Genomic DNA, 24,692 nt, shown 5'->3' with positions numbered 1-24,692 from the left:
TACCTCCCCTGGGCTCCAGCGTTGGTCATCAACCAATCACAGGCCTTGGTAGTCACATGGCATCATTCAGGAGGCCTGAAGACCAGCGCAGGAGAAACACTGTTTTCACACCTCATGGGACGCAACTACTTATAGCAAACCTTGCAAGGTTTGCTATAAGTAGGTCCCATGTTGCGGAAATGTAGCATTTTTTGGTGCAAATTTTGCAGTTGTTTTTTTTTTTTTTGAGCCAAAGGCAAAAAAGGAAAGTGACATATCGGAAGCTTCTCATACTTCTACGTTCTCCTCAATCCACTCCTGGATTTTTGGCTTTAAAAAAACACAGCAAAATGTTCAGCACAAAAAAGGCTCATTTAACGCCAGATTTTGCTTTAGGTGAAAATGGCCCAGCCCTAATACTGCTTATACGGCCGATGTGAAGAGCATGGATAGTGAAACAAGGTTCACTGACCTCAGCTCCACTGCGCACAATGCACATGCACCCAATTCCCTCAGCAAACCCAAGGCCGTTTAAAATTCTCTTTCTACTGGCGATAGGTAAAAGGCATGTTACATAGGTTTAAGCCTCAACTAAGGATAAATGCACACAATGAGTCCATGGAAAAACAGCATGGACAATACTTTGTTTGTGCCTTCATGAATTCAATGATTTACTTTGAGCCAGGGCTGCAAAATGGACAGGTATAGGACCTATAACGTTTTACCCATTCGTGGATGTGCATAAGGTGACACAAAGAATAATGGGTCACACTGGCAGAGCACACACTCATGGGCATGGAACCATAAAGACATACTAGTGGTGTGGCCCCAAACTAGCTGACTGGTTGCCTTTAAGTTGGATAGTCATGTAATCTAATAATACATGAAGTGATAGCCGTGTTTGACTCATCTTGTGATGAGTTTTCTCTCCCACATTTAGGTGAAATTATGTTAAGCTGATCATGGACAACATCTGCATAGAGTTTGTATCTTCTCCCAGTGTTTGTGTGGGTCTCCTACGGGTACTCTGGTTTCTGCCCACATGCTAAAATTATATGGTAAAATGGCTTCCCATGAACAACTGGCTGTAGTATGTGTTAGGGATGAGCGCCTCCGACTGCTCTACTCTGCAATGCCCGCTGCGCTTTAAGTCATTCATGTTAAAGCACATTACAAAACATATCATTGTCATTAACCTGCACGTAACAGAATTCTAAAATCCAAAAATGTTACCTCTACTTTTCATTTCCCTTTGTATGTAACTGATGTAGATATTAAGGGAAGCATATATACATGGATTCACTTGATAGAATCATTGTACTCCTCAGTTTTCCTTATTAGGGGAAGAGGAGAGATACGCAGCAAGTTGGTTTTTTTTTTGGTTTTTTTTTATGCAATATTGCATCCATCTGCAGCCAAGAGACAAAAGAATTGCGTCTCCTCAGTCATCCTAAGAGGGTTGTCTAAGAAAAAAAGCAAATCCTGCTCTAGCCAAATGAAGGCAACCTGCAAGTAGCAGCAAACTGCATAGACAAAGATCTAGCAACATAACCGGATAGTGTGAAAAAGACCAAATTTGAGCTCCTATAGAGTCTCTATGGGTATGTTTAGGTCATGTTTTGACTATCCACATACAAAGGGTTACCAAAGAGAAGGGCATCAATTCACATAGGGTTCAATAATAAAAATAAACCAAACAATGGAGTCACTACTATATAAACAGGATGCTCTTCTGTTTTGCATCCATTTTTAATATGGTGGACATCATCCTTGTAACAGTTTTTGTTAAAATGTCGATACAGTCCCTATTCAACTGCAGCATAAACAATAAATATGTACGACTGCAGTCTAGGATACAAGATATACCCACCGGGAGGGTTGAGAGAAAAGTGACATACATGCAGGTTTCAGGCCCTACTTCTGGATCGCCATTGTAAAGCAAGTTAGCATGAACTCTACCGATTTGCAAAGCAAAAAAATAAATCTGTTGGCAAATATGTATAACAGTGCTGTATGAACCTGGCCTTATAGCGTACGTACTACAAAGCAGGATCCGGTTATTTCATTACATACAATATAAAGCTTTCAGATAGAGTTTAAAAGTAACCATTTATTGAGGTCTTAATTTCTTCTGTGAATAATTTACAAGAAAAAAAACATTTCAGTTTAGAGATGAACGTTCCATTTGATAAAAGTGCAGGGCCTTCTACATGTAAACCAATGTAGACACAAGATGGAGGAGCTGCTCATAGCAACCATATCGTGAGAAACAAAAGGGAGACACCGAGCGCTCTAAGCGTAGTGGACAAGTAACAAGAAGTGGAAGATTATTGTTAGATTGATAGGATGACCAGTTGGCCCCTCACCTGGGAGGGTTGGGAGTAGTCACAACACCTTTTTACACTTTCCGGTTACGAAGTCACGGTGAAGGTGGCAGCAAATCCATCAAGACACCGGCAGGTCGGAGGAGAAATGTACAAAACCAAGAACCAAGGGTTCGTGCTGAAGCGGAAATTTGCACTCACTGGTGAAGGAGTAGTATGGAGACCGGAATATCCAATGAAGAATAGATTTATTGAAGAATAAAAGTAGCCTCCTATGAGGCAGTCGCTTAGTTTTTCTTAGTTATTGCGGCACCTCCTCTCCGAAGCAGGTGGTTCTTGTTTGTGTCATGGAAGGCATTGTTCAAGACATTACAGTTGGTACTAAGCTTGTTTACACTTGAGAAAGGGCAGAGATAGCCCAAAACGCATTGTGTTACTTTTATTCTTCAATAAATCTATTCTTCATTGGATATTCTGGTCTCCATACTAATCCACCAGTGAGCGCAAATTTCCACTTCAACACGAACCCTTGGTTCTTGGTTTTGTACATAGCAACCAGATAGGTTTTCAGGGTTTAGTATAACTTTAAGGGTATGTTCACATGGAGGAAAACGTCGCAGAAACCTTTTACATATTGAACATTCCGCGCGGCATCCCACTCCTGATTAGGCCTGAATGAATGGGCCTAAACAGGAGCGTGTCTCGAGTCATGGACACCACAGCTGCATCAGCCACGGAATCCACGGCAAGATAGGGCATGTCACTTTCTTCCACTACTAGCTAACGGGAAGAAGAAGAATTTAAAAAAAAAAAAGAGTGGCTCCCATTGAAGTCAATGGGAGCCATTTTTGCAGGCTGATTTTGAGGAGAATTCCACATCAAAATCCATCAGCAAAAAAATTCTGTGTAAACATATCCTAGGACTACCTCAGTTTGTATTCCAAAACTTGTGTACAAAAAAAAAAAAAAAAAAAACGCTTAATAAAAACGAATGACAAGGAGTGGGATTTATTTGTGTTTATTCAGTATTACCTAACCACAGCTCCACATATTATGTTACTCAGCTTTCCCAGAACCCCAAAATGAAAGTCAAGCAAGCTTTGGCATGATTTGGGAACAAGCAGGGGAATCCATTACCTGGTATGTTACCCAGCTTTCACAGACTTATGAAAGGCTAATCGGTCAAGGAGATTTTATATTATATGACAATTATTCAACAGCATTAAATGGTACACGACTCCGCTTTTCAAGGAAAGCTGAAAAGCCAATCTGGCATGATATGCCATACTATTTAGTACATATAGTATCAGTGCAATAGTGAGCTCTGGTACGCAGAATACCCATCTATTAGTTTTTACTCAGATTTTCAAAGCTCCTGAAAAGTAAACATGTGTATTATTGCAGAGATATAGGAAAGTTGGGAATTATTAGCGCATGCTTACACATATTTGCCATGCAGCAGTCTGGGAAAGTTGAATGACCTTCCCTATGTAGCAGTACTAGGTTATATTGTTACCACTGTGAATACGCTACTGCTATCGCCATTACTGCTGATACTACTATTTGTATCCATGTCATACTGCCAGGTACTTCGTGGATTCCTTCCAACAAAATGATCACACTCACTGTATAGACAAAGTGTGCAGCCTCTGCTTTGTGTGCATGCCCTTTAAAAGGCCCGGCTTAAAACTGAAAAGAGCAATCTGATTGGTCGCTATGGGAATCAACTCCATTTTGTGTCTACACCAGATCTTATACCTGACCTTATATTGAATTTGTATTCCTGAGCGCCGCTAGATTATCCCAAGCTGTGACCACGTTCATATCACCTCGCTCGAGTAACACCATGGGATCAATGGAAGATATCAGATTTAATAAAACATAATGACGGTGGTCCATGGTTTATCAAGTAAAGATGTGCGCAGTCCCTGTCCGGGCAATGTAAACAGTTATATACAAAAAAAACTATTCATACCCCACCCCCCAGAGTGGTCTTCATTGTAACAGAGTCCCCCTAGCCCTATGAATACGACCATAAGCCAACAGGTTTTTCTGCCTATTGTTTGGCTGCTGTAACAGAGACCCAGTTATGAGTTTACGGCATTTTATATATTATATTTCTACAGACAACAGTGCAAGCAGCAAATTATATACATCATACACACCTATAAATAAAAAGTTCTGTTTAAAAAGAAAGAAAAAAAAAAGGAGGAAAAAAAAAATCTAAAATTACACTAATTTAAAAAACTATTTTTTTGTCCTTTTTGTTTAGAAAAAGTAAAAACATCAATCCATTATCAGACACAAATAAGCTCCTTGTACAGGGAGGGGGAAGCTTAGTCTCAGTGCTTTCTTCGGGGTGACTAGTCCCAGTGCACAGCTCAATGAGCCAGGTCAGTGTGACTAGCACTCAAGCCTCGGGCTTCAGTCAGACAATTATTTCGTTCCTGTAAAAAGAAGGAAGGGGGAAAATACAGATACATTGTTATCAATGTCACAACAAAAGCTCAGCAAAGCCCCCCACCCCCCTCCCATTACAGATTCTGTCACATTTCAATACAGTACTATAGAAAAGACAAGTGAACACTGACAGATCCCAAGCCATCGGCCTTATTGTCCAACAAATCTGATAGCAGCCAAAATGCAGTTGTGAACAGTGTTATGTTTGAGTGGGATCCTCCATTCTCAGAACCTTGAAATGGGCCACCAACTTGGCCACATAGAAATGCACTCATGGTTTGCCATCCATTTGTCCCTATGTAGGCAGAGTTCACATGTGGAGGTTCACAAGAGCACAGTAAGAATGCACTTAAGTACTTCTAGGCGACAAAACTAAAAGGCTGCTTACGTCCACTAACAGTGCCACTCTTGTCCCTGGGCTATGTCTGGTACTGCAATTCATCCCAATTTTGGTGATTAAGGCACAGCTGGGTATAGATGTAGTTTCATTTGCTAAACTATAAGTATAAATTAAAGTATATTTTTTCCCATCTTATGCTTGTGAATGGCAGATCTGACTTGTGTAAATCTGGGTGACAATCCATGGCTGTGGGATTGGTAGTAGATTTAGTTCTAGTATAAAAGTGGCGGCTGAGTAGAGTTATGACTAAGAATGACTAAGTGCAATGGGGAAATGATGTTAAGAACTCCTTCATACCCCAAGATGTTATACTACTACTAAATAAATTATTGGCAGGGAATATAGTTCTACAGCAGCCAGACAAGGTATAAAGGGCAACCCTATAAATATGTATAAATTTGGGCATGGACTGCTACGTGTGCCCGGCTGTAATACAAGTAGGGCATATCATAGTTGTACAGAAAAGCTCAGCAGCATTAAGGTGCATGGAGAAGGTTTGCAATTAAAAAAAGAGAAAAAAAAAAAAATCACGTGTGGACAGGTACAGAAGATTTTTTGGAAACAGCAGATATATATATATATATATATATATATATATATATATATATATATATATATATATATATATATATATATATATATTATACTCCAAGAAAACTTCTTTAGGATAACAGTTTTGGAAATCGCAGCGTATCCGCACAGCATTTACATCATGTGGGGGCCCAGCCATAAGATACAGTTGCCAACTCAAGTCTATTAACTGACAATCGCCTGCATCATGGAATTTGTTTCTTTTTAGATCGTACCATTTTTAAGCCAGATTTATGGTTCTCATAAACCTGGCAACTTGAGTATATGTCGAGTTATTCTAGCTCTCAATAACCCATCTTGTTTACCTGCATTATTCTCTTGTAATGGTATAGACTTATATATTCTTTAAAGAGATTGTCTGGTTTTATATAAAGTTCAGTCATGGTTTGATGAAAAGTTGTGCTATTAATAGACTTTACTCACCTTTTCCTTGTGTTAGTCAATGGAAACATTAGTGCTTATATCCAGAAGTTGAAAAACTATCCTGCTAACTGGATATACTATAAAATGGTGCAGCTGTGTGAGCAGGACTGGGTCAGCTTATGAATATAAATAATGTTTCCACTATCTGAATGCAAGCAGGAGTTAATAAGTATAGATTTACTCTGCCATTATTAAGGTCTGTTGCTCTCAGTCATAAGATTAGACGGAGTCTTCTCCACATTACTTCTCATTTAAACCTGACGGACACTTTCTTCAATCAAGTTTGTTACTTTTCTGACAGAAGAAAGTCCTGCATGCAGGACTTTTTTTTCCATTACAAAGGAAAACAAACCTGACAGAAGAAATGTCCGTCTTCATCACTCTGCTACAGTTAATGTCCGTTGCCATCATCCCACTACAGTTGATAGTAACAGACATTAATAACTGTAGTGTGACCAGCACATCCCCTTAAATAACTTTAATTAGACCATACAAGGTACTAAATGATAGGCGAGGTCTCAAGCACTATAACCCCACCAAAGAGAACTTCTGACAAGACTCTGGCCGTGCCAAGAGAGGGGAAATGAAGCATTAGACATTGTTCTTTTCAGCCATGCTCTGCAAGGGAGAATAGACAAGTGTCTGGATGCAACATCCCACCCTCTTTTAGCTCAGATACCTTAATGAAGTATATGAAAATATGGGTTTCTTAAACCAGACAATCCCTTTACATCACCAGGATAATATCATACATACACAACATGTATCTAACACATTAAGATTTGAGAAACTGACAATTATTCAGGGACACTGGAGGAGAAGCAGCAAAACTGGTGCAAAGAAAAAACATTAGTTGCCATTAATATTCCATCAGTTATTTCCTTTTCACCATTTTTGATGCATATCCCCCACTGTTTGTACAATGAAGAATAAGAGCAGATACAAGGTGCAGTAAAGAGCAGGTTAGACAGTTATTGGGTTAGTAAGCAGTAGCGGACGTGTGTAGCACATAAGCACAGTGAAGTCTACATTTAGTTCTTGATCTACGGATTATATTTTAGCGCTAGGATAACTTTGAACCATTCACCATTACAGACTTTTTTGAACAAGCCAAGGACCCAAGTTCTAGGTAGCTGAACATGGCATAGCATCTAGGAATTACTAAGTGGCGTTCACAATGGCATAGCTGGCACACTACATATACACATACACAAACTAGCACTAAATGATAAGGAAAGAACATGACTGGGCGTCTTACTTGCATGTGGTCCTCAGCAGCTTTGCCGCCCGTGTTAAGAACATTCAGAGAACTGGCACGCTTCATGCTGCAACCAGGGTAGTAGACATGCAAGGACAAACCAATGAGAATCACTGGAGGTCTAGACAAAGTAATACAAGACATATGTCCCTTCCTATGTGCTGAAGAGCAAACACGTCTGTCCCTTCATCCTAAGCATAGCTGTGGTCACTGGAGAAATCTATAGGACAGCCTCTACAATTTCAATAGTGGAGGCAGCCATTTTATGGGAGATTAATCAGATTGTAACATAACTTAGCTGATGCCCTGTCTATTTTTTTGGCATAGCGGTTTATGTTATTGTGGCGTTATTGAACAGAATATTTATGGGGGGGGGGGGGGGGGGCTTTTAGTCCAGAGAATTATTCATTTGTCCTGTATGTTAAAGTATTTTTCTGAGATTGTACAAAATCAAGGCAAAGAGGAAGGGGGGAGAGGGGGGCAAAAAAACCCCCATAAAATACCAATACGTACCTCAAATCCGTCTCCTGATTCAGGGCTCCCCAACAATCTTTGTTTACTTAGCTGCAATGGTGACATGTCTGTGTACACATTGGACAGGTCAGCTGTCTCAGGTCAGACATCACTGTGGCTAGCGATTGCCTGCAGCTATCCATTAGTTAATATGGCACATCACTGATGCAGCCACATAAAGAACAACAGCACTTAAATAGCGGGGAATTTATCAGGTGAATAATGGGTCATTTTATTCATTCCTCCACATTCCCTTAGATTTTGTCTGATCTCAGAAAACCCTTTTAGCAAGCCTCACAAAGCTACCACTATCGCTAAAGGCATCGGAGGGACCTTTTGATAGTAAGAGTACCACTATTTGTACAGTGTATTCCAGTACAAGGTTCATTTACAGAAGTATAAGATAAGTCTTATATATACTTCCACTTTGGTATACTGTTGTACTATAAGCAATCATATGGACATAGGGTTCTGTGTCTTACATGGACTATGTAGTGTCTAATGTTAGGTCAAGGTGATGCCTACACTAAAATACTGGATAGTGTATTTACATTAATCATTGACATAACTAATGCATTTTGGGTTGTCCCACAATCCTAATTTATCACCACCTACCCAAAGGATAAGTGATAATTGTGCTATTACTGGTGCTCCAACCAATCACGGGAATGTGGTGTCCAGTGTTCACCATTCTTGTGATCTGTGGAGGTCCCAGCGATCAGACACAGTTTGTGTACCTATGGTTTTGTGGGTTAGAATTGGGTCAGAGTTCAGGTACAGAGGTCTAGATCCTTGCTTTCCATTACTAAAGCCACCACTAGGGATCGCTTCCTAAACAGGGAATTCACAGTACTGCCAATAAACTCAATGTGTACTCAGCCATTCCCCTAGTGGTGGCTGGGGAAGGCCACACCATGTATAGTTATCTATATGGACTTGTGAAGGGAAGCAAATGATTTAGAGCTCTATATCAGCCTAGCAATTCTTTAGATTATCTGGTTAAGATTATAGCTGTCAGTAAAGAAAACACAAAGAAAACATACAAATGTATTCACAACAACACAGTCTGCATTAGTAGGACCATGCGGCTGAAGAGCTGAAATCAACACTGGTTAGGAGCAAACCCATTAGATGGTTAAAAGTGAACAATCACAGTGTGTCAGATTATCAGAAGCAGAATTCATTTACAATGCACACAGAGTAGAAAAATAATGCACATGTATTAAAATAAAATAATGAACCATGGTTAAAACTAGTCCATTTATTCAGTAATATGTTTTACAAACAATCCACAAGAGGAGTCACACTTTTAATAATGACCTTGTTATTGCAAACAGGAATTTTCTAGAAGTGTAATTGTTAAAAAAACAATATTAAAACATTTGGCAAATATAAAAAAAATATATAATTTTATGAATGAGTGCCCAGTGTAAATCAATATAAAATAAAACAAATTTTGCTATACCGTCTCTCCCTATTTTACAGACATTCTCAATGTTGTGTCTGCTCAGGAAGTGTGACGCAATTACGTTCTGTGCTCCTTTCAATGAACTTTATTTTTAATGCCAAAGAAGAATACTTTAGAGGACCCGCTTCTGTATGGAGAGAACTAAGGGTAAAAACTTACTGTAAACTGTTTTATTGTGTTCTATATATATAAATTACATGTAGAAAGCTCCCTCTAGTGGTGCCTTCAGGTAACCAGAGTGTCGCATTTAAACTTTAGCTACTAAATACATTATGAGGCTGATTTATCATGTCTTGCACACCGTACAAGACATGAAATAAGTCACAATTTTTGAACTTATTTGCACAAAAAATTGCAATCTTTTGGTCCTTCCTGCCACTTTTGTAAAAACCGGGGCGGACAGGGAAGGGATCAAGGCAGCCTGGAGCAGGGATGCCTCTGCCTAAAAGATTTACCGTAGCATGCATTACTTAAAGTGTAAATTTCTAAAAGGAAAAAAAAAACAAAAAAAAAAAACTAAGACTGGAACAGTTTTCAATTTTGGCACAAGAAATCCCCAAAATGTGCCAGCATTATGATGAAGCCGGAGCCTCTTAATTCTGACAGATCACTCTGCCTCAGCAGATTATGAAGACTGACATAGCACTTGCCAGTCTTAAATCGGTTCCTTAGAGCTCTGTATCAGAAAGACCAATCCCTGAGTCATAAAAATTTAGAGAAAATCCGCACATTATGGTTGACTTTCCCATTAAAGGAATACATTATACATAGTAACCAAACTCATTTTCCCAGACACAGCCACTACATAGAACAGATATCTCTGCTTCTGACTCAGTTTTATTTGGCAGGAAATCCTTTAGCCATTGGTTACTTAGTAGATTGCATCTTTAAGATGAGATAACTTTTCAGGAGGTATTCATTCTAGGATTATTACACCTGTGAACAATAAGGAGCATTATGGTATACTTCATATTAACAGATGACACTGTGACCCATTAATGTACCTTACAATCCACATATATGAAAACATAAAACAACTTGATTTTTAATACAGCAATATAAAATCTATAAAGCCATGATCTATATACAAATTTTCACATTCCGGTCCCATCCAAAAATCAACATTTTCTAGACTATGAATTGATCTGTTCAAAATTATTTGCGATCCCTGAGAAACAGAAGAAATACGCTCAGCACACTTGGCATATTCCTTCTCTATCCACCATAGTGCTAAGTGCTATATATAGGCTACAAGCTTGGGAATACAGCAGCTCAGCTAGATTTGGATAATTACCCAGGATTCTTTGGTTCACCATCTCGTGAACTGCCTCCTTTCAGCTTCCTGACCAGCTTCTCACTGCTGCGTCGTATGGAAGCTCGGAGTTTGCTAAAGGAACCGCTGCGTTTTAAAGATCCAGTGCCATCCTAGAACAAAAGGTTAAAGGCATGAAAAGACAAGCATCAAGTTATTACCAGGTATATCTGCTGAGCAGGAGAAGCTTCCGGTATATGGAGGCCAATATTACAATTAGGATATAGCTGTAGCAGAGCTGAATTTGCCAAACTGCATTATGATATCTTGAGTTAAAGGGGCAGTCTCATGAAAATAAAGACCTGGGACAAAAACTTTATAGAGGGGTTCCAGCGAACCCCTTTCTATGACCAGAGCAGAGTGCTGATAAATAATAGCAGCTCCCACTCTGCATGAAATGATTATGTATGTAAAGGGAGATCTAAACTTACCCAGCTAAAATACTTGTACTGTTAAGAGCCAGAATGTCAGGAATAGCTATTAATAGAGTTTCCTACATGAGACAACTCCTTTAAATGGGTATTCCAAGATCATAAAGTGATGGCATATCACTGGAACCCCTACCGGTCCGGAGGATGAAGGCACAATGTATGGTAACTGCAGCATTGAGTTATCTGCATAGCCATGTGCCAGGAGTGTTGCTTCAAAAACAATGAAAGCACCATACATGTGCCACACAAGTGTTCGACGAGGGTCCCAGAGGGCACTGATGATAAAGGTAATGGCCTATCCTAGCAATATGCCAGTACTTTAAGAGGGGAACACACATTTTGGATAATACAGTAATTCTATCTGTAGCCCAATGTGTGCAAAGTTACACTGGCAAACTTAGCTCAATAACAGGTATTGATTCCACCTATACTAATGGAAGGGCAGGGCATAGATTAAAAGGATCATATTGTTTTACAGGCTTATTGCACAGACTTTGGGATAGGTGACCCTACAGTTTAATTTTATAGCCCTGGCAGAACATAGTTATTACCTATGGTCATTTGTCATTACTGAATAGATTTATTTTTCATTGATCACAAGTCTGAGATATGTTTTATGAAAATAGTTTTCAAATGTACCACATCCATATACATGGTTAGGCTTATAATACACAGAATATTATGGCATCGGAGAAGATTTTTAAGCAACAGTATGAAGAACAGGGCAGAAATATCTGCCTATAAAAAGATTCCTTGAATTCCTACAAATAAAACAAATCTATAATACAATTGGATGTCATGGTCAGCATTACTGTGACGTAAACTATCCATTGTTCTGAACAGTCAGGGACCAGAACAACAGACAGGAGGACTACTATAATAGTGGTTACATACGGAGGCAGGTGTCTGTTTTAAGGGCGGGTTCACACCAGCGACTGATCTCTGCTTTGTGGGTTTCCGGCATTCAGTATACGGCCTTGAGCGCCCATGAGTGTCTTCTCGTCTCCACGGTGAATTTTTTTATTATTTTTAAATCGGACACAAAGTCCTGATTCCGGTAAAAAAAAAAAAAGTTTCGCCGCGGAGACGAGAAGACGCTCACAGGCGGACACTTTGCAAACCCATTCAAATGAATGGTTTGAAAACTGCCTGCCGGTTTTAGTCTCCTGTCCAGTTTCTCGGACAGGAAACGGAAACCTGCAAAGTGGAGACTGGGCGCAAGTGTGAATCTCCCTTAAACTGTGCATGTAAAACTTTTACAGATGGACACTGCAACAGAGTCTCCAATGGAGACTGTGGCGCAGATGTGAATGTAGCTTTACAATCTGCATGACATTTATAGGTTTTATAAATGTAAATATTAGGTCTTGTTCTATACGTAAAATTAACTTCAAGCCTATGTACACAAACAACGTTATTTGTGGGTGTCCATAGCACTTAAACTGAACAGACACGCCTATCGTCATCTTCAAGTCATCTCTCACCATGCTATAAAGCGTGTCACCGCTCCTTCATCCTAAAATGGGTGAACCTTTTCAAAGTCCAAGAGTGGGAAAGCTCTCAAATATACGACGGTCTGACATTTTGTGTAACGAGTACACTCACTGCCCAGTGGGTGTCTGGAATGTGGTGCTTTTTAATGCATGTGCCTTCTTTTATTGCTGCATGATATTTATTTTAATAAAGTATGAAATAATGTTTTATAGCCTTGTGCGTTCAGTTGTTTCCTGGTTACTTATACTTTGCATATAACTAGATGCGGAGCACCGGTAAGAAAGAGATTTTATCTAATTATACATCTAGACCATTGTGGTGTATAATGGGCCAGAGCCAGGGGACTGTTAAATATTATATATTTACAATATTCTCTAGCAGACATGGGGTTAACACTCTACTGACATCATAGTCTTATATTCTGGGAACATGGGTGCGGATAGAGTACACCATTTTAGAAATCTCCTTACATAGCTACAAGATGGAAGGTAACACCCCCTCTCATGAATATAAATGAGTAAGAAATACACGTGTCTGGGTCTGTCTTTGGGAAGACCAGGGGAAGACCAGGAGGTCTGTCTTTGGGAAGACCAGGGTGGGTGGTCCAGGCAGATGGACATCCATGGACGTCGTAACCAGCCCAAGTCCACCAACCAGATGACAAGCATGAACCAAGCTGTAACTACAAGATATCCAGATGATTTAACTTATCAGAAGATGTAAGCTATTGACAATTGACTGATATTTGTGTTATTTGGACATTTTCCCTGTTCCTGTGTTTTTCTTCAAGATATTAATAAACCTCTACACTGATTTATAACAAGCTGACTTCTTCCTATCGTGGATAAGGCCTACAACACGTGACACAAATCTATCCCACAAATTCAAGGATATTTAACAGTGGACACAAGTCTCACCGCCAAATACAAGATATTTAACAGGGACAGCAGATAATTTATTTGTCTTTAGTTAGGCTGTCCCCAATTTACTTCTGCAGCAACATCTGACACATCTTTCCTTATTCAAAATCCATGCAAGTCAAGTAAGCTTGCGTATGGCACACCCGGGAGAGATGGCTGTCAGCTGGACAACTATTTACAACCTATGGCACGTCAAAGTAAGGAATGGAACTTGAAGGATACTTAGAAATAGTTAGCAAGAAGAAAACCAAGCAGACAAGAAGACACAGACAGAGGTCAGGTGGAGAGAGTTTATTAGAAGTTAGAAAGACTTATACACAAATCACCATACACTTTTAGGATTAGTAGAAGAAGCACAACTGCCATAAAGTCACACTAAAGACTGAAAGAGCTCTAAATCCAGTTAAAACTCAACGCTGGAGATCCATCAATCCAACATATGATGGTAACCACACAATGGGTCTCCACGTCCAGTTTCAAGCACTTGCAGAACATGCTTTGCAATTCTACAGCGTACAGGTTGTCTGTTTTGAGGTCCAGTTCATGCCGTTAACAGACCTCGAGATAATAAGTTACCTTCCATGATAGAGTGGCTAGCTGAGAAGTGCTTTCCTAGTGACTTAATACATTAGAATAACACATGGCTTCATGAACAGGTTACAATTCTCCATAGCTAGATTACAGTGTGGACAAAGCTACAGTTATACAGTGTTAAGAAAAAAGAAGAAAAAAAAAAAAGTAGCTCTGGTGGTGGAAATGGTCAATTTACAAAGGAATTATGTGTGACAGCGTGGACAGGAATCCTACAGGAGATGTGCTAGAACACTGCAGTCAGTACTGGAGAGAGAGGTTAAAGCTTGAAGATGGAGCACGTCCGTCATGCAGGAGACAGAATTAGAATCACACAAGGCATCTACGCCTGTGGAGAGGAAATGGAAACACAAGAGAAAAAAAAAAGAAAACATCTCCATGAAAACACTGGAGATTTTAGGCACAGTTTTCTGCATCAGACAGCTCTTTTTACAGTATTTCTAGGTCACATGACCAGACTTTCTTCTTTCAACTGGTCATTTAGAGGAAGGAAAGAAAAAAAAAGCTTTAACTTCTGCCCAGACACCCGGAAAGTTATGAGAATATATTTGCTTAAAGAAGAACCCATGTATCTTGTATGTAATAGATACGTGTTATCGGAGTCTGACATTAGACCACCAATGATGGCCATAATGAACGGGATCTATTGAGCTCACACCTCTTTGGCACTACTCAGAGACTTGTTAATGAAAGTATATAGAGGAGAAAAAAAAATTTCTAATGGTGCCCTCGATACACATGCATACTTAGCTTCGACAAGAGTGTGTGTATTCTGAATGGGCAGATGGAAATAAGCTACTAGCAGACCTATCTGGTGTCAGATTATCTTCCCCGAGAACAATATTATTAGAAATTGAAATGTAAAATGCCCGTTTCTTCTTTCCCAAAAGGACAAATTGGGAAGTCAACACAGACATAAAATAGTCCATACCGCCCATTAAAGTCAGCCATTTTGGCAAATTTATGGGTCCTTAATGGATCCTTAAAGAGGACCTTTCATGGTTTGGGGCACAGGCAGTTCTATATAATGCTGGAAAGCCGACAGTGCGCTGAATTCATGATCTGTGCCCTGGGTAAAGCACTATCGGTCCCGATACCGTAGCTCTTCACAGTCAGAAAAGCATTCCTGATAGTCTGTCAGGAACATCCTTCTCCACAGCAGCGCCTATTGCGCTGTACAGTGTGATCGGGGAGGAACGCCCCCTCCCCTCCTGATAATACTCATCTGTGGACGAGCACTGTGAGCAGAGGGAGGGTGCGTTCCTCCCCTATTACACTGTACAGCGCGATAGGTACTGCTTTGAAGAAGACGTTCCTAACAGACTGTCAGAAACGCCCTTCTGACTGTAAAGGGCTACGGTACCGGGACTGATAGCTCTTTACCCAGGGGGGAAAACAAATCGGGAAAGCCGACAGTGCACCGAATTCAGCGCACTGTTGGCTATCCAGCAGTATATAGATCTGCCTGTGCCCCAGACCATGAAAGGTCCTCTTTAAACCATTTAATCGAATAGCCCTGTGCTTGTAATGTATTAGAAGCCTCTGCACAATGCCAAAGTGTTTTATTTGGAAAATCAGTGATGTCTGCAATCAGACTGGAAGTCTTCTCAAGATCACTTTCAATGGGTTTCCCCTTTAAGTGTTCGCTCATAAGTTCAACACTTAGGCCCATTGAGGAAAGGACTTTGCTTATATCTAGGTACACAAGCCAGTGTACTATAAACTCTACAGGGCTAAACTAATCTATTAGCAAAGGGAGAAAGAGCACTATGACCAAAGGACACATAGAAGGAATGAATGAATGAATGAATGAATGAATGAAAAAACTGGTGTAAATCACTTATAGCAGTCACATAAGGATACATTCTGTGTAGACTGGTTTACAAGCAGAATACACACAGGAATTGTTCTTATACTGTTCACTGAACAGCTACTATTACTAGTGTTAGTCAGCATTCACCTGCATAAGAGGTTCAGCTTTTGAAAGCTTCTGCTATGGGCCCATACTGTACTTACATATGTAGGTAGGAGAAGCAGCCCATGATGAAACTCTTACGTTACCCAAGGATTCTGACATCCATATCCTTTGGACTGCTATAAGTGGTCTTATATATGACTACATGCAATGAATACAGAAACCAAATGAGAACATGCATGAATAAGTTGTGTATATGAAAGGAAACAAGCGTTTAGAAGAATTTTTTAAAATAAAAAAAAAAATAGGATAATGTTGCTCAGCCAGCCTCTGAACATCACAAATAATAAACCCCCACGTCTCATGGGTTCACAAAGCTAACCATCACTGGCAGAGGGAACATGCCCAAGTCAGGAATTGGTGATGCATTTTTGGAATTGCCATACACCTCTTGCTAAAGCCTAACAACAAATACTTGTGTGCTCGGACTTATTTTACCACTAGCATGTATAAACTAAACAACCTGCTATACCTTCATTGCTAAACAGTTACTGTATAGAGGACCAAACACAAAAATGACCATAGAATATTAACAATGTTCCTATAAAACACGACTTCCAAATGTATGTATATTAGGACTTCATAGCAGGCAAAGCAATGTCTGCAATGAAATAGAAGGATCCAGGCAGGGGCTGCCGCAGAGGAAATGACTTGTGAAATACAACCTCTAACAATAATAGGAGCTGACCACCAGGAATTAGGGAAGCTGGCTGCTGCTCTGGTTTCTATTTCATAAGAGGAAGCCTTCCTAAGACAAGCCCTTTAAAACAACAGTGAAGGCTTATTCACCATCTCATAAAGCGATAACATTTCTCTAGGATATGCCAAGGACCAGGGGTGTGGAGTCGGAGTCAGGACCAATTTTGGGTGATGCCGGAAAAACAATACTGACTCGAGCTTCACCATAAAATGATTACATTATAGAATTATTAATATAGTAAATGTATTAAATGTGGAGCTGGCTGCATATTTACTATTACAGGAATTCATTCACTGGCTTTTTAATGAATTAGAGCAGCTTTAAGGCTTTTGGCTGTGGACAAAGAATCGTAGTTGGTGGTTTGGGCTACCAACTCCACAGCTCTGCCAAGGACATTCTAGATTGAATGGTGGGGTCCCTGCAGTTGGATCTTTCCCAATCTTCAGGATGAAGGGGCTGCAGAGTTGTGTTCCCTGCACACTGGTACACCCACCCATTGCCTGAGCTGGGAAAAGACCGAAGACGCGGTATTAAAATTAATGTTGCAGACTTTTATTCTGAGGATTGGGTGTCCCAGAGGTTAGACCCCCATGAATTACAAAGCAATGGCATATTAGAAAAATATGCCATCAACTTAGGAGAAGAGAATACCAGGAAACACAATATCAATCAAGTTACAATGCACTGCAGGGGACATTATGCTGCGCAGCATAATACCATTAGATGCACTATTCCCTTGAAAATACTGTTTATAAATCTGCAAATAAGGCTCAAGAGCAATGGGGGCAATGACAATGACTTTCAACAAAATGGTGACACTATTGGACTATCTAAAGACATGATGGTGCTCAGCATAATGTTCACTACAACGCTCTGTGGCTTGATCCTAAACTTCCTTAAGGATTGCTATTAATTCAAGTATATTACCCATTAGAGGACACCTTATATAATATTTCACTTTATCTTTGAGCTTTGGCATGAAGGCGGTAGACTACATACAACATGCATGTTATAAAACAAAAAGGTCATGCAAAGTCTTATTGCAAGCAGAAAATGCTGTAATAAAATAACACAAAAGTATATGGAATATGGTACATTTTTTTCAAAAGACAAAATGACATGATTTAACTTAAATGTTTTGTAGGGGGGTCAAAATAAAGATAATAAAAGAATGGGGTGTCAAACAAGGGTCACAAATAGGTTTTTATAGTCAATGTCACCTTTAGCCCAGCTAACAGATCAGCGGTTATTTCAGATATTATTACCATGGCATTGTAAAGTACATGCAGCCCCAACAGTTAATAACATGTCACTGATAAAAGGGGGAGTAGGCATTATGGGTTAATTTCACTCTAGACTTATAAAAAGGGGCTGCAACACAGACCTAGAAATACTGTTAGGACCTCCCTTATAAAATATTCACACATTTACAAACACAAGTTTAATACAGAACATGCAAAGTCCAGCAGAAATGAAGGGAAGAGTACAGTACACAGTCCGAAATCAGCAGAATATATTAGGCAGAATCCCATGCTGCACATGGTTGTGGCTTCCATTACAGGAAATTGTGCAAAAGTGGAATTGATGCCGATTGAGTGTCTTGGTGTAAGGTAAAATACAAAGTATATAGTGAATATGATGCTGTCTCCCTACTTCTGAGCAACCCGTCCCTTTAGTGGAAAACTACAAGGTCCCCAAGATGCAGCAACAGGAATGAAATACAGCTACCTAATAGCAATCCACTTCAAATCTGCCCTGTAGTCCCAGATTTAGGACAGCATGTCCTGCACAAGGCTGAAACAGGACAAGGTACAACATTTTTGCACCATAATACCAAACCCCATTAATAGGAGTCTGTCATATGATTTAGTTTTGGCAACCAGCCCCCAGAACTTGCTGCAGGTCCCAACATCTTAATCCCCAGCTTGTTAATAAGCCTTGAAACTAGTAAAAAAAAAAACTTTAAGGACGGGTTGTCAAAAGAAAAGACAGCCTCAAGTACTATAAGAAGTATGCATAACCAAGTGATCAGGCTATACTGTGAAATCCTACACAAATCACAGGCATGCAGATTTCCTTGCTATCACCTGCACAGGGAAAAGAATTAGATGAATGGCTTGCTATGAGAGGAAAATAGAAAGACACTAGATTATAATAATCATATAAGAGATAACATGAATAGATAGAGGGCATGATGTGTCAAAGGATAAAGCATTGGTGAGGATTTCACTAATCCAGACTACAAGTCTCTAAAAACTAAAATACAGAATATCAGAGCGTGCCCAGTTAGCGGTTTCAAGTCAAGTGCCACATATCTGAAGCCTATACGCCTGGATTGGGACCCATTTTGCAATGGCAGTCTAAGCCGCAACAAATGAATTCTTATCAGACATCAACTATTGTCAAAGAAAAAAAATTCAGTAGCCTGAATATCAAACAGCAGTAGCAGTCTCTTAGGCCAAGGCCACATGCTGAGGAAACAGCGGAAAACTGCTGCAGAAAAAAACAATACAAAACACAAACCTTTTACTTGTGTTTTGCCATTTTGCGCTGTAGAAATTCAGCTGCCTTTTTTATCTTCCCATATAAGTCTATGGGAAAAACATGTAGCGTTTTCACTGCTGAAATGAACCTGCTGTGCCTTTCCAAAAACATACACCAGAGTGCATTTTTCACAGCAATTTTCTGTCTATTGTTTGTGGTCGAGATTATATTAAATCTTATTCACTTTGCTGGGACTGTAGAACGCGGCTTTTTGACACTTGTGTTTCCATAGGAACCAGAAACTCTGCATTTCTGTGTGGCCTTAGCCTTCGACTGAATGTTTTATAGCCTTATGAGTAATCCATTACAGTGTTGAGACTATCCTATATACTGATTTACTTATGGATGTGCAACTACACACAGGATATGCAATCTCTAAAAAAAAAAAAAAAAAAAAAAAAAAGTTTTCTACCAAATGTGATAATTGAGCTTTGATGGACAACTGGAGTTATAGAAGATTTTACTAGTGTGTGGGTAGGCGGTGATGGGTCTAAAATATTGCAGAAGAGATGCCTTACTAGTAGTGATGATAATAATAATGATAATGATAATAATTTCATCTAAGCGATGGGAATTAAGGGGTAAACTAGAAAGAAAAACTGAGAACATTCTACCCTAAGATATCACTAACTAATAGTGTAAAGATATACCAGGACAGTCAATCAGCATCACAAGACAAGGAGAAGAGGTCAGATTAGAGATTACGGAGGCAGGAGATTTGCTGTGCATTATATGGTTATTACAATACAGATTATTACAGCATGCGGATCAAGTTAATGTATTTTAGGATCAGTCAGAATAGTGATCTTGTCAGCCATTATTTGCCCACACTGTGTACTGCACTTACCCCGTTCCACTCTACGCTCATACTCACTTCCTCCCCTCCGTCAGGACCGCTCTCGTACTTTACCACATCCAGGCTCTCTCGGCTCCTCCTTTTCTCAATGCTTTCTGGGTCGTTTAACACTTCAGCCACTCGCTGCTTGTGGACATTGTCTAGTCCCTGTGAGACAGGACCCTTGCGTTACAAGTAAAAGGAAAAGCCCCTGAGATTTAAGTAAGTAAGGAAGGCAGAAAGTGACGTACAATGTCAAGGCCTGGAAGGGAAAGCTTGTTTCCTTTCCAGGAGGCATGCATCACAGACACCTTGACATATTCATTAAAACAGACCACAGAGCATGTACAAGAACGCAAGTGATACATGCAGCTGAAACTATGTAATGACTGTGTTGCTAATAATGTTCCTCTAATGTGGGAAAATGCCTGTATAAGAAATCACAGTCCCTTGTCCAGGTTATACATCTGATTTTCTACAACTACAGTCTTGTTATGTCTAAGACTAGCATCAGCACTTAAGGGGGTTTTATCATCAAAACTCTCCTTTTCCAAAAAGGTGGACTGTCAATCAGCTGGTCCTCGTGGCTGACTATACATTTAGCCTACAGCGCTCTCTAGGCTATAACTTATTACATGCTGGCCACTGAAAAAAATGGCTGACAATGAAATAAATGGCCAGCTGACTTCTGCCCACTTTCGACTATTCAAGGAAGGAACGGAGTGTAAAATTTTTATTCTTTTTTCTTGAGTTAAAGAAATTCTATAGTGTGAATGACATTGCAACCCAGAGGAGCCTGTGACTACTAGTTGCGAAAAGATCAAGCACTGCTGGATTTTTTTTATGACTAAAAGTTACAGTCATTGCACCCTCAGGATCACAAACCCTTCACAAAAAAGAGGGGGTCTATACGATAAACCACATCTCCCTCAGGACAAAATCACCCTAATTTGGCTAAGTGAGGGAGCCACAGAGCAGTGATTTCTGGTAGCACAAAGAAAGTCACTGTGTAGCATTCACACAGAGGAAAATGGCACTTTATTTGGCGATGAATTTTCAGCACTGAAAAAGAAAAAGAAAAAAAAAACAAACCCTCCCATTGACTTCAATGGCTGCCGCTAGCTTTTTTTTTCCACTAGCGGAAAATTCTGCTAGTTGAAAAAAAAAAAAAGCTAGCAGAACCCATTGAAATCAATGGGAGGGTTTTTTTTGAAGCGCTGAAAATTCAGCACCAAATAAAGCGCCAATTTCCTCTGTGTGAATGGACCCTAGACTGGAATCTTTTCAGTGTTGCTCTATCTAATCTTACATTCACAGCATTTATTTAGGCTGAAAAATTACTCCTGGCCCATCCAGTGTTTCATATTACACGCAAAACTCTCGAAATGAAGAGATGAATGCATGCAAATACAGCCACAAGACTAGAATATAAAAACATATTAATAATCACAAACACAAAACAGACAACAGTGCACAGAAAAAAAAAAAAAAAAAAACACCACCACAAAGTAAAAACATAGCTTACCAACTAGATGTACTATTTTAACATTTTTAGTGTCCTAACTTTGCATATGTATGGTAAGAGCTACCTTTACACTATAAAATGGGGACACTTTATTACTAGGAAAGCAAGGAAACGCTGAAGGTTCACCAGTGCAATTGGACCAAAAGATAAAGGGCCAATATTGCACATATTACGACATTACCTTAGTCTATATTTGAGCAGTTGAATGGCAAGGCAAGTGGATAGAAATGTGCTGGACCCTGATATTTAAAGGAGGTCCAAATGCACCTCTGCCATGTAACAAGACACCTGGTAGCTAGGACACACTAACAGATTTTCGCACTGAGAGCCAGGAGCTATAAATTGTACAACTAAAATATGGTGTCTCTACAGGAGACACCGAAAGATCATGATTTTTGGGTTGTGTTTTGTGGCTTTAGCACCTAACAGTGTGACAAAGGAATAATGCACTCACAGAATCACAACACAATAACACCAGATGCCACTTACCTGCTTCCGTGACCTCATTGCTGCTTCTTCTAGTGTTTCAGCTGCTTCAAACTTGCCTTGACGTCTATAAAGTGCTCCAAGATTCTTCAGTGTTGTGGTCACTGTCGGGCTGAATAGAACGGTTGTTACACGTTTTTGTTTTTTTAATGTAAAGCACATGTACTGAATACATTTTGGTAGACTCTGCTCAAGTTTGTAAGGGATTTTCCGGTAAAAGAAATCCAGTTTCAATCCTTTTCAAAATACCAGCGCCATAGCTGGTGGTCTCGGGTTCTACTTTCAGTATACTGGTGATTTTGTCAGGGAAAGCCATGGCAAGTCCGGCATTTTCTCTGCAGCAACCACAAGAGGGGTTACATGTATACATACTTCTGATGAGAAGCCCTCCATGTAATGCAACCTAGGCCTACCAGACCAGTAGTTCCTTTCATAGTGGCTCTCTGTTCTGTCCATAGAGGACAGTCCTGAGCGAGAAAGCCTCCTCTATGACAGCCATATGTCCAATCACAACATAAAGGCAAGGGCTGTCTTCATGCGACAGCCACATTAAGAGGAAAGTCATTCTTTAACAACCATTATCTATAATATACAATACAAAACGTCAGAGGGTGGCTAAAGTATCTTTCACACAGGAGGACCTAGCATGCCCATGTATTTCACGCACAGGTCAAAGGGTACTGTGTAAAATCTCACTCCTACTTTGGTGGTACTGAGGAGGAAATGAACACATTTGCCAGGGAACTGAAATAGAACAGGTTACAGACAAGTGTTTTCATGAGTACCAAGACTCTAGATAATATATTTGCACAAAGATTCACTAAACTCTGACATCAATAACTACAGCATTTGTTTTATGGACTTACCTGTCGACTTTGCATGCTTTATACCAGCCTCCATATTCTCCAAATGTGCCATCCTTTTGTTTCCCCTAAGAAACAGATTAAATCCAGATCAGTCAACATTAAACATATAAAAAGGCAACAATGTGCAGAGGTTGTGATCTCCAATAATCTGAGCTCTTATGGTATATTCATACAGCAATAATATACACTGGAAAAATCAGGTGCATATTTTTGCTGTTAGGTCCACTTAAAATCCAGCAATTCTATGAATTGGCATAAAAAAAATCCTTGGTATGAACATACTCTTAATGGCTCCAACTATTACAACTGAACACTGTGAAAACGTGGGCAGGTTATGTTACCATGACAGATTACTGCCATGGGGTTTAAAGAAGTGATTTATTTATTTTTTAAATTAAAAAAAAGTTAACCATGTTCTAAAGGAAAAAAGAAAAAAAAACTACTTGCAAAGGATATTGTCCACCAGTCCCTGGTTTGTGTTTACATGCAGACAGCATATGATCACTACAGCCAATCAATAGCCGGGGAAGTTAGGTGCAGTTTTACCGGCGCTATGGCTTAGTAATGGGAGCCATGATACCAGCAATACTTCATCTGAATGATGTGGTAACAGAATGGCTGCAGAAGTCATATGTTGCCTGCATGTAAACAGAAACTGGAAGAACCAGTGTCAGAGGTTGTGAGCACTATCTGCTCTAAGTATCACCATATTGAAGTCCAAATTATTAAAGACATGGTAGCATATGTTAGAAATACGCACAGAATACACTCAGCTGTGGTGTAAATGGTGGATCTGCTTTAATGATGACAATGCAGCAGTATATAACACATTGCATACACAGGAAAAGGTTGTGCTAGGATAATTAGCATAACATGATTGGTGGAGAAGTTGTAACAATAGTCCTAACGCATGTCTATTGGATAAGAAACTGGAGAGAGGTCACACTGCGCTGAGGGGGGTTGTGAGTTCTCTAAACAAAGGTGAGGTGTAAAAGGGCACCACATGGCGACCGCATGACCAGCACAGGTCTGAAATCCAAAATAGTGGTTGTGCGCACAAGTCTGGTATCCAAAATGGAGGTCTACACAAGCTGACATCCTCCATAGGAACAAAGCCCAGTAAAGACAGAATATACCATTTACCTTGGTGTTATAATGATATGGATTATAGTATTGCTGTAACATACCTGATGCCATTAGAGTACAATATTAGAATCTAGAGAGCCACTGGCTGGGATACACTATATAGGATCTAGTAATCTGATTTACTATAAAACTTACTTTGAATTTTTCTCTTTCTTCAGCATGCATCCAGATTGGCTTATTTTCATCTACAAAGTAAATAAAAAGTAATACTGAACACTGCATGGCACATGTAGTACATCGCTTAGAAGGTCTAGAAAGTAAAACTGTTTAATACACAACTGTCTTAAAGGTAGTCTGTAGAAGGAAAATCGCTATCAAACTACTGACAGTACATAGTAGGGCAGTTATTACACGTTCCAAAGATGCTTTTCTTATTCTGCATTGAAGCTTCATTTTCATGCAAATCAGTTTTATTTTTACACAAATTAACTGAAAAGTGCATATATTTTCT

At 39.6% G+C, this 24,692-nt stretch overlaps 1 protein-coding gene across 10 annotated transcripts in view; it reads right to left on the bottom strand.

Moving 5' to 3' along the window:
* Positions 1 to 24,692, bottom strand: part of KLC1 (kinesin light chain 1) — a 186,044-nt gene that overhangs the window by 118,903 nt on the left and 42,449 nt on the right. Inside the window, exons 10-16 of one of the 10 annotated variants that reach the window (XR_012717252.1) lie at positions 24,377 to 24,426; positions 23,096 to 23,160; positions 22,233 to 22,341; positions 20,231 to 20,401; positions 10,711 to 10,841; positions 7,436 to 7,502; positions 731 to 4,750 (exon numbers count right to left, since the gene is read on the bottom strand). Coding sequence is in view for 9 of the 10 variants with exons in the window: in XM_075282666.1 (XP_075138767.1) it covers positions 4,685 to 4,750; positions 7,436 to 7,502; positions 10,711 to 10,841; positions 20,231 to 20,401; positions 22,233 to 22,341; positions 23,096 to 23,160; positions 24,377 to 24,426 (659 nt within the window). In the remaining variant the exon portion in view is untranslated. Of the gene's footprint in view, positions 1 to 328; positions 4,751 to 7,435; positions 7,503 to 10,710; positions 10,842 to 13,849; positions 14,493 to 18,926; positions 18,960 to 20,230; positions 20,402 to 22,232; positions 22,342 to 23,095; positions 23,161 to 24,376; positions 24,427 to 24,692 lie in introns of those variants that run through there. The other 9 variants (XM_075282666.1, XM_075282669.1, XM_075282667.1 and 6 more) reach the window with 9 other exon arrangements.

The sequence above is a fragment of the Leptodactylus fuscus genome, chromosome 7 (genome assembly GCF_031893055.1).
Source record: "Leptodactylus fuscus isolate aLepFus1 chromosome 7, aLepFus1.hap2, whole genome shotgun sequence".
NCBI classification, from domain to species: Eukaryota; Metazoa; Chordata; class Amphibia; order Anura; family Leptodactylidae; genus Leptodactylus; species Leptodactylus fuscus.
The sequence above is the reverse complement of the archived record's forward strand: the minus strand, read 5'-3'. Positions and strand labels throughout refer to the sequence as shown.